Source organism: Neltuma alba, unplaced genomic scaffold (assembly GCF_004799145.2).
Source record: "Neltuma alba isolate B1F8T4 unplaced genomic scaffold, ASM479914v2 tig00011239_pilon, whole genome shotgun sequence".
NCBI classification, from domain to species: domain Eukaryota; kingdom Viridiplantae; phylum Streptophyta; class Magnoliopsida; order Fabales; family Fabaceae; genus Neltuma; species Neltuma alba.
In genome coordinates this window covers 379,313-390,410 of record NW_021635958.1, presented here as the reverse complement: position 1 = coordinate 390,410, position 11,098 = coordinate 379,313, and the positions used below count along the sequence as shown (strand labels likewise).

Below are 11,098 nucleotides of genomic sequence, written 5' to 3'. Positions count from 1 at the left end.
TATCAAGATACGTAGTTTTTAATAGAAGCATAGGCTATTAATATATGAACACTTTCTTTTCTCATTCGTATTGAAACCACATATTAGAGTTAATGTACTTGTATGTCCCTTAGCTCGGATCATTTCATGTTACGACAAAGGACGGAATCTGGGGGGGAAAACACATTACACACAAACACGTGTGTTTCTGAGCAATCAGTCCTGGATAACTTACTGTACTGCTGCAAATGGTTTTATTTTATAAGACGAAATGGATTTTTACAAATACCAGATGATCTCCATTTACGGAATCAATAAACGGAATAAGATTAGCTAAAAAGAAAAACTGATAAAAGAATTGCATGAAGCAGGGCATTTTATGGAGAACATGAAATGAAGCTTACAGTTCGAGTGGTGACTAGTCATAGGATTAGCCACACACACACAAACATATTTGTGGCTGTAAAGGTTTGAAGAGAAGTCACTTTGCTGCAGAATGGCGAAACGCAGTATCATGTTGGCCAAGGAATACTCGAAATGATTTGGAAGGTGAAGCGATGAACCTAAAATTGATGGGACGAAACAAACATGCCTGCCTTGTGACATTTGGACGGATGAGATGATCATGTATTCTCAAACAAACGCATAAAAGTGACACAAACACAATAAATAAATAAAAAGGATAGTTAGAAAACTTTAGAGGTGAGAAATGTCGCAGCGTCACTGGGGATGGAGGAAGTGTGATTCCAATAATTCAAAGTGGTTGTCAAGAATGGACTTGCTTGCTTCTGTCCCTTCCAGATGGACCCTTATGTTTACCCTTACCTCTCTCTTCTTCTTTTTGGGGGTGTTTGGATAGAAACCAAACTATGGTTTCAGAAGTGTTTTTACAGTTTACGAAATAAATATGTGAAGAAGTTTGCCTCGTTCTACGGAAAAGTGCTTCTGAAGCCATAATTTGGAGGTTGTCAAACACCCCCTTGTTCTTCTTCTTGACTAAACATTTGTTGTCAAACCAGAAATTTATAATAACTAGTCGAGATAAAATTTCTACATCGGATTACAAATAAGTTAAACTTCATTAGTATATATTGACGATATATAATTAATCATGAATCTGAACTTCCATTATGAAACGATTATTTTGAGAGATAGGAGTACCATTCGCAGTGTGCTCTTTATCTGGTTATAATTCATGTCATAATCTTCATAGGTTTTCTTTTTTCTGACAAATGAAGGGTCGCATATGTTCATTTTGTGGTGCATCTATCAATATTTCATATTATTTATAATCATGAACAGTAGATGTTGACAAAATGGTGTCCTTATGGCGGAAGGGATACAGAATACAAGAAAAAAAAGAATATACATATATGCATATGTTCCTTTAATTCTAAATATAAGACTCATTTTATAATATAAATTATATTATAAAGAAAGTTTTATATTTAGAACCGGATGAATATTATAATAGTGATTGTTTTCTTATCTTCTGCAATTAAGGACCCTCGAAGTTTGAAAAATTATTAGCAGGGGATAAAAAGGTTGAAGATGGGATATACAAGGGAAATAATGACAGTAAGGTTCCAAATTACTATCAATTTAACTGGGCGTCAGTTTTTGACAAAATTTTTTATAATATAAATTGACTCGGAGATTGATGGAAGGTGACCCCACAAGCACCTAATCCAGGTGTTACTGACCCAGGCTACCGTCTTCGCATCTCTCTTTGCTTCTAAGAAACATTGCAATAACTATTCCCAATAACATATTTTTTTCCCAAAACAGAAAAATCTAGAATTTACTAAACAGGATTTTTAAACATTTTTAAGTTATCCTTTTAAAAGAAGCTAAAGATAGTCGTGTTTTGGGTTTGGGGAAAAAAACTACGGAGCGGTGACAACTAACAGACAAGATAATTAATTTAGATATATTATGAAAATTAATTAAACTAGTTATATGTAAAAAATATGAGTTGATTTTCTTAGACTATCATTTGTAATCATGTGTATTAGAAGTGTTCCTCAATAGAAATTTCTTACCATTAATATGAATATTTTGAAAAAAAATTATAAATTCAAAAAATAAAATAGATTGAAATCATATATTATAATAAAATCCAACATTTAACTAGTTTTTGTATTAAAAGTTTAACATACCAGCATGTCCCACGTAAGAAAGGCATGGTGGGTGGGTCACAAATGCTACCCCTGGTCGGTCTAATTTTTGCCGGAATTCATAGTCATACATCTAATTACATACTACTTCGAATTCTTAACATAAGAATTAATTGACTAATTTGAATAGATTAAAAAAAATTCATTAATTTAGTTATTTGTAATAAATAGGTGTTATCTATCCTAAAGCATCCTTACTAATTAAGTATATTGATTAGAACTATTATTATTAAAAGGATTATTTTAAAAAAAATAAATATAAAAGACAAAATGAATTAAAATATTACATATTTAAAATCAAAATAAAAGTTAAATAAATTCTTATATTAGAAATGAGAAGTAGTGCTTACCACATAGTATTTTTCCGTATCTTTAGCTACATCAAGAGCTAACGTGAAGAGGAGCCTTGAATCTGAGATGGATAGTTGGACCCAGATATTACGATACAGTAGTACCCTGGCAGTTAAGCAGAGAATATAAAGAAAAGGGGAAAGGTTGGTTTTTTTTTTGACCAGCAAGTGGAAAGGTTGGCTGGTGGCAAAAAAGTGAAAGGGCAAAATACATACAGATAAGCTGACAGTACAGCTGTGCACCGACGGAAATATAATTACAAAATTTTTCATGAGTACCCCACTTTTGACTAGAAATCTTATTATTAATTATAAATAATAATATTTTCAGCCTCTAATATATAAAAATTAATTAAATAATTTAAATAGATTAAAAAATTTTAAAATTAATTATTTATAATAAAGAGGTTTTTTTAAAAAAATATTATTACTAATCAGGTGTATTAGTTAGAACTATTATTTTATAAAATATTTAAGATGTGTGGTTACTACAATGATTATTAAAAAAATAAATATAATAAATAAAATCGATTGGAGCCTACTTGAAGACTGGAGGTAGTATTATATAACATTTTGGAATTTGAAGAAAAAAGAACCAGTTTTGATATTTATCACTTTGATAAGCACCTAAACTCGGGAATATTCATATCTCATTTAAATGGACTGAATTTATTTTTTTATTTATTAAAATAATTATTTTAATATGTATAGAATTTAAAATAGAGATAATTTCGTAACTATTATTCTTTAAAAAATAAATTTTTATTTAAAAATAATTAATTAAAAATTTTAAATATGAAAAAATGAGATATATACTACTACCACAAGTCCTAATTATAAGACTCAGTTGACTAATTTGAGGAAATAAGAAAAGAAGTTAAGTTAGTTATTGTAATAAATAGATGTTGTCTTTTCTAAAATATCTTACTAATCAACTATATTGGTTAGAACTATAATTATTAGAAGGATTATCTTGAAAAAAATGTATAAATATGATAAATAAAGTGAATTGAGATCTTATATTTAAGACAAAATAAAAATCAAATATGGTCTTAAGTATAAGAGGTAGTATTAACAAAAATAGGAAAGTAAACTGCTAAAAAAAAAAGGAAAGTAAAAGCGAAATCGGCGTTGCCAGCTTTTGCTTTTGCCTCAAGAGTAGAGAAACGAGTGTAAGTCACACGTGTCAAGATTCCATAGCAGCGTATCTAACGTAGTCAACGCTTCCTCGGATCATTCACACGTTAAAATAATCGAAAGAAGCCCCTCTCTTGCGTCTCCTTTGGCCCCATCCATCTAATCAAATCCCTCTCTTCCCAAATTCTAGTGTCTAAGCTCTTCGGTTGGTCACACCTACATGGCCCTGCTTCTCTGGCTCTGCCTCACATATGTTGAATTTTTCTTTCTCGCTTGTCCTCCTTCGAAGTCATATTCATATCTCATCCCCATTTTTAAAGGGATATTCACGAGACACCCCGATGACTTTACTCTTTTCATATTCCTCTCTTGAACTCTCTGTTTTTCCGCCCCGAAATGACTCATTTTCTGTTTGCTCAGATTTCGGTCACCTTTGGCTGAACCTGAACTGGGTTTGTCATACATATTAATAGTAAAGACTTGAGTTGCAAATAGAAGAAGTTGGGCATTTGCAGAAGAATGCCTGGGAATCTGTCTCGTTTCAGTTCATGCATCTCCCCTGTTTGTCGGAATCCCTGTAAGCAACTAAACTAACTTATATACTAACTATAGATCTTAAGTGGAAAGATAGTAAAAGAAGATACATAAGCTCGTTCATCGTCCAATGACATGCTACACCTGTTTTCGGCATCATTGGCTTTTGATCAATAGTGCTTATTTATTGCTTGTTTCGCTTTGTTTGGCACTTGGGATCTTCTTTTTATGCTTTTGGGTGACTCTCACTTTCTTACTCTGACGGGTGTATGTTTCAGCTTTCGGTTGGTGATCTTCTGATCTTTGTTTGCACGAAAAGAATCAAAATTTTAAACGTCGTTAATGTTTTTGTTTTTTGATTGCATTCGCTGCATTATGTAAACGGGATATCCCCAGGGTGCACATAGGCAGTTCTTTATTCAACTTAGCCTAGTGTTTGAAAGAGACGGGTCTCAATAATATTCTACTTGTATTTTCGGACCAAAGATTGCGGAGAATCTCGATAGCTTCATCCCCAAGTTGATTTACCTTTTTTATATGCATTCACAAGAATCCTGCTCTAAGCAGTCATGCATAGGTCGTTCCTTTTGATGTGGTCTGAAATTTCTGGTTGTATCAAGAGTTGAGATTGCTTAATGGTTGATTCAACGCTTGAATTTATAAATCCATGTGTTACTTGTTCTCCAGATTTATTTCGTTGCTTTAAGAGGAGTTGACACTTCTGGAATAAAAATATGGGCTTTGGAAATACAAGATCTGTAAGGTGTGTCTCCTTCTTTATATCTTCCAAGTTATTAAGCACCATTGTAGATCAATGAAATTCTGTGTTGGTCTTGAGCAGTCATGTTCATGCTACCCGCAACTCAATTGTTTGCTCGTAATTCAAAAGCCTCTAATTTGACTCTCATTTTAGATTTCAAGATGATCTTGAACAAGCAAAAATCCCGGCGACTAACAGTGACAACGGGATCAAGGTCAAATACAACATTGATGGAGTACAAATATCTGAGCCTAGCGGCACCAAAATGGCTCAGAAGAAGGAGACAGGGAAGACTGGAAAGTTCTTGAAAGGTAGAGTATTGTCAAGGGTATTCTCAGAGGACTACGAAAGAGTGAAAAGAAAGATACTAGATCCTCGAGGGCAAACCATTCACCGATGGAACAAGATTTTCTTGGTGGCATGTTTAATATCTTTGTTTGTGGACCCTCTATTCTTTTACTTGCCAGTAGTTCGAGATGAAGTGTGCATTGAGATTGGAATAACACCTGAAGTTATCCTCACAATCATCAGAACAGTTGCAGATTTCTTTTACATGTTTCAAATTTTCATGAAGTTTCGTACAGCTTATGTTGCGCCTTCCTCTCGAGTATTTGGGAGAGGAGAACTTGTTATTGATTCTTCTAAGATTGCATTTAGGTACTTCAGAAACAGTTTCTGGTTAGACTTGGCTGCTGCCCTGCCTCTTCCACAGGTAAGTTTCTGTCATTTCTGTTCATGTTAAGTGGGATGATGATGCTTTAAAAGTTTAATCTGCTAAATTTTCTGCTTCATGCCCTTTATTCCAGGTGTTAATTTGGCTTGTGATACCCTTCCTCAGGGGTTCTACCATGGCAAACACAAAAAACGTCCTTCGTTTCATCATCATCTTTCAGTATCTCCCAAGGCTGTTTCTAATTTTCCCGCTTTCATCACAAATTGTAAAGGCTACCGGAGTTGTAACAGAAACAGCATGGGCCGGTGCTGCTTACAACCTGATGCTTTATATGTTGGCAAGCCATGTAAGTATATGGAAACTTCTGCTCAAAAAGGAATTCTCGTTCGCAAAAGAAAATTGCAGTCTTACTTTTTCATACAGATTAGAGGAAAGGGTTAGATGTAGATCTAATTTTAAACAGAAAGGTGCATTGTGGAACATAATTAAATGATTTATGTTCTGTCTTTATCTGCTATATGGTATGAAACTTGAAACCAAATGGCTTCTCGATGTTTATGAAGAAGAATGTTATAAACTCAATCATGTAGACCATCTCATTCATAACATGAAAGAAAACTTCTTTTAACTCAACTTACTCATAGTTCTCAATTTTGTTGGGGCTAATCTTGAAAAGGGTTTAGGTGCTATTTGGTACCTTCTATCAATTGAGCGACAGGAAGCATGTTGGAGAAGTGTCTGTGATCAGGAAAAGTCATCTTGTCAATATGGATATTTTGACTGCCACAGGATCAACGAAGCCAGTAGGGTCGCCTGGTTCATTGCGAGTAACATCACAAATTTATGCTCACCTGATGTCACCTTTTATCCGTTTGGCATGTACGGTGATGCTGTGACTTCTAAAGTCACAAGCTCGCCATTCTTTAATAAGTATTTCTACTGTCTTTGGTGGGGCTTAAGAAATCTGAGGTAAGCTTTTAAGTTTACTACCTCACTTTCTTCATGACTTCGTTGAGTTTCAATTTTGCGCATCCAGAATGGGAAAATCATTATTCGTGGACTTGATACAAAGTAAATGCAAAAAATTATTGTCAGGTTTTCGTGCAGAAGGACAGGCTTAATATAGCTTACTTCACAATTTATATCCTTTATTTGGCTGTTCTGAATAGAATAATGCCGGAAACATCACATCTGATTTTTATAGTTTCCCAAGATATAACATCTCAGGTTCTTCTTTAATATCCTGTCATGGAAAATATAGCGATGTCTTCCGACCAAGCAGCCTCAAACCTTGCGGGACAATGAAGGATTTTTCTTTCTGTCCTTTTCAATATTATGTCCAGAAGCATCTTATCACACTGATTGGAGAATTAATTCTCTGCTCATTGGTGATTGCAGTTCTCTAGGACAAGATCTTCTCACTAGCACTTTTGTTGGAGAAATCATGTTTGCTATCATAGTTGCGACCCTTGGATTGGTTCTTTTTGCCTTGCTTATCGGTAATATGCAGGTAAATGCACTTCATATGCTTCGCTTGACACATAACTACGTTCCATATACAAGTATACTAATTAACAAAGAACTCAACTTTTTCAGACGTACCTTCAATCAACAACCGTCCGCTTAGAAGAGTGGAGAGTCAAAAGAACTGATACAGAACAATGGATGCATCACAGACAGCTACCTCCAGAACTAAGACAAGCTGTAAGAAAGTATGATCAATATAAATGGTTGGCTACCCGAGGAGTTGATGAGGAGGCTCTTCTTCAAGGACTTCCAGTGGATCTTCGAAGAGACATCAAGCGCCACCTTTGCCTTGACCTTGTCCGAGGAGTGAGTCCTTGTGAAACAACCTCAAAGTTCCATTTGTTCTCCATAAGATATGCAAGATACAGCTGTAAGTTACTGATATATCATTGACAGGTTCCATTATTTGACGAAATGGATGAGAGGATGTTAGATGCAATATGTGAAAGGCTGAAGCCTGCATTGTGCACGGAGGGAACTTACCTTGTTCGTGAGGGTGATCCAGTGAATGAGATGCTCTTCATAATAAGAGGCCATCTGGATTCCTACACCACCAATGGAGGCCGAACCGGGTTCTTCAATTCATGCCGGATAGGTCCGGGCGATTTCTGTGGCGAGGAAATACTGACATGGGCATTGGACCCTAGACCAAGTGTCATACTTCCATCTTCCACGAGAACAGTGAAAGCCATCTCTGAAGTAGAAGCCTTTGCACTCATGTCAGAGGACCTCAAGTTTGTAGCGTCTCAGTTCAGAAGACTACACAGTAAACAGCTTAGGCACAAGTTCAAGTTTTACTCGCACCAATGGCGAACATGGGCCGCTTGTTTCATCCAAGCTGCATGGAGAAGGTACAAGAAAAGGAAACTAAGGATTAAATTGAACCAAACTGATGCTGAGCCCGAAACACCAAGGTCTGGGTCATCAGGCCTAGTTGTATACGGACCAAGGATGGGTAAGAGCACTGGGAAAGGGGTTGACATGCATTCTGACACAGTTTCTGGGGTTGTAAGCTCTCTTCAGAAGCCTGAAGAACCAGATTTTACTGTTGATGAGTAACAAATAACAAGTGTATGTTGTGTTGTGGCCTCATTCAAAATTTCCCCCTTTTTCACTATTGCTCATTTTGCCTTTAAGATACAGGATAGTTTAGGTATTATTTTAACATAATGAACTAAAGTAAGAGCCAGTAATTGGTGCTAGAAGTCGTGAAAAATGAGTAGGCTAGAAGAAATTAGAGTGCAAACTGAGAGATTTGTGGCTGAACAGTGTGAAGATATGCATTTAGAATGCTTGATGTTGAAATTGCTTGTGTAAGCAGGGGATTGCTCAGATCAAAGAACACGCTTGCACACGTGTGGGGCTGCAGAATAAGGACGAAATGATGCAGCACTCATTATTGCAGCTGTAATTATCTTCTGTTTGGTAAATGCGCATTCGATTTCAGTGTCAGCCGAAATGCACAATTTGCAGCAATAATTGACTCTCAACTTCGCCGTTGACCCCTCATAAATATCTTTTTTTTCTTTATTTTAAAAAATTATAGAAGAAAGATACCGAGACGAAAAGCAATTGAAATAGAAAAAGACTAGTATGACAGTGTAACAAAAAAAAAATTAATATATGTATTTTAAAAAAATTAAGTTCCACATCAATGCTCTTTCGCCTTAAAAACTTGATAACAAATCTTTGCCTAAAGTTTCGACCTTTTATAAATATTTTTTGACGGTTGATCAATTCATTAATTTACTTGGAGGAAGGTTATGTCTATTGACACGAGTGTGCGTGTGTACCTGTTAAAAAATGCTCCTTAGTTCATGCATGATTTTAAATTTATATAATAAGGAGTATTTGAAAAGTTCAAAAATTGTCTAGGGATGTTTAGAAACATGGAACGATAGAGAGAACGCAACGTGAATCAGATTTTAAGCCCCATAGTTGACAATGCGGCTCACGCATATAATCATGGATTAAGGGGCATTCAACACTCGAGTTATTTTCTTAGATACATCTAATATTTTGAAATATTTTGTAGTGCATTTAATATTTTAAAATATTTTTTAAATACGTCTAGCACTTTAAAGTCACCCTAAAGTATTTTTTTACTTTAGTGCTGAATGCGCCAAAAAACATTTTTTAATACTAGAGACACCTAAAAAAATACTTTAAAAGTTGAATACACAAAAAAAAAATATTATATGATGTTAGATGTACTTAAAAAAATAATTCAATATGTAGGATATATTTTAGAGTTTAATTCTATAAATATAACGGCCTCATAAACTTATATATGCAGACTCTCGCCACCCTCGGCCGGTTGCTAAGTAACTGTAAGTGTATGGTCAAAAATTGAACAGTGGGTTAGATGGTCGGCTCCCCCGAGTATGCTGGAGAAAATGCTCAAGGAAGAAGCCGCTGGAGTCTTGTAGTTGTTCGTTTCTCTTAGTTGTTTATTTTGTCTGGGCTTAGCCCCTTTTCTCACCTAAAAAAAAAAAAATTAAAATTGGCTCTAGCGAGAGAAAAACAATTTCCTCATAATATAATGAATTAAAGTTTAAAAACCCACTAATTATCACATTCAGTGTGCGAACACGGTTCTCAAATAAGAATTGGGAGATCATATACCTTCTAATATAAGACCTTATTTGATTTTTATTTTAATCCTAAATATAAGACTTTAATCCATTTTATCTCTCATATTTATCTTTTTTTCAAAAGAAAGTCTTTCAAATAATGATAGTTTAAGCTAATAAACTTGATTAGCAAGAATATTTTAAGAAATATAACATTTATTTATTATAAATAACTAACTTAATTTATTTTTTAATTTATTTAAATTAATCAACTAGTTTTATATTTAAGATCGGAGGTAATATTCTGCTCTCCACTATCAATAAAGAAAAGGGGGCATTTCATGGGCCGCTTGGCTCTCTGACTCCGTCATTTCGCCCAACTACTTAATAATGACCACACATTTTTCGTTTACCAAATTAAATAAAAAAGACAAAATTACAATGGAGTCCAAAAAAAATAATTATTAAAAATCCTAATAACAATCTAAACAACTTGTAATAATAAGTTTCAAAATAAGAAATGACAACTTCTAAGACTTATTTTGTAATTATTATTTTTAATTTTAATTATAAGACCTCGTTTATAATTTATAAACGAGATTTTATAATTAAGACCAAAGATAATATCTTCTTTTTGTGAAACTTTATTGTAATTCTCCCAAAAAAGAAGAGAAAAGGGGGAAGTGATGTAATCACATGCACCTTTTGATTTGCAAAGTGATTAGCTGAGGACCCACTTTGATTAGCATTAAGCATCTCAATAATCACGTACAGGTAATTACCTGGATTACACGAGAAATTTCACTACTTATGATCTCTCTTATTTCTTCCTCCTTTTTATTTTTTATTTTTTAATTTTCATACGTGCGCGTGTGTCCATTCCGTAATTTATAAACTGTATGTACTACAATAAAATAGGATAATAAATGTTTGGTTAATCTAAACACAATAACTTCATTCCAGTCTTGACAAAAGACATTAACGTCAGTGATAGTCTCGAGTTGACCTTTGATTGCAGACAAAGTAGGAGGCAAATTTCTAAATTGCATGTGAACTTTATCATTGACTATGAGGATTAGGGAACTACTTAACCGGTAGGGTAGGCAAGTAGTAATTAAGTATTGAACAAACAAAAGAAGAGAAGGTTGTTAAGCCAAGTACTCTTTATTATTATAAATTTCAAATTTTTTGTGATTACGAATAATTACCAGTAGAGGTTGCCACTGAATCCACACTCTTCTATTCCCATCATACCTAAATAAAGTAAAACAACCTGTCCTCTCGTGGATCTACCTCTTCATATATATTAATTATTTTATTTACGGAATTATTGATTTTGGTACTTACATATATATATATATATAATAGGAATACATAAAAATTTTTCC

The 11,098-nt window shown here is 34.1% G+C and overlaps 1 protein-coding gene across 2 annotated transcripts; it reads left to right on the top strand.

Annotated features, from left to right (window-relative positions):
- The first annotated feature begins 4,010 nt into the window (after window positions 1-4,010).
- Window positions 4,011-8,514, top strand: LOC114762691 (protein CNGC15c). Of its 2 annotated transcripts, XM_028952232.1 has the most exons (8): window positions 4,011-4,220; window positions 4,865-4,940; window positions 5,091-5,649; window positions 5,744-5,956; window positions 6,287-6,579; window positions 7,009-7,120; window positions 7,207-7,443; window positions 7,534-8,514. In XM_028952232.1, exons 2-8 carry the CDS (start codon window positions 4,912-4,914, stop codon window positions 8,194-8,196), a joined length of 2,106 nt encoding a protein of 701 aa, XP_028808065.1. In that variant the 5' UTR covers window positions 4,011-4,220; window positions 4,865-4,911; the 3' UTR covers window positions 8,197-8,514. The 2 variants fall into 2 exon arrangements, with proteins under 2 accessions (XP_028808065.1, XP_028808066.1); XM_028952233.1 differs by lacking the exon at window positions 4,011-4,220 and having other exon boundaries at window positions 4,794-4,940.
- The last annotated feature ends 2,584 nt before the right edge of the window (window positions 8,515-11,098 follow it).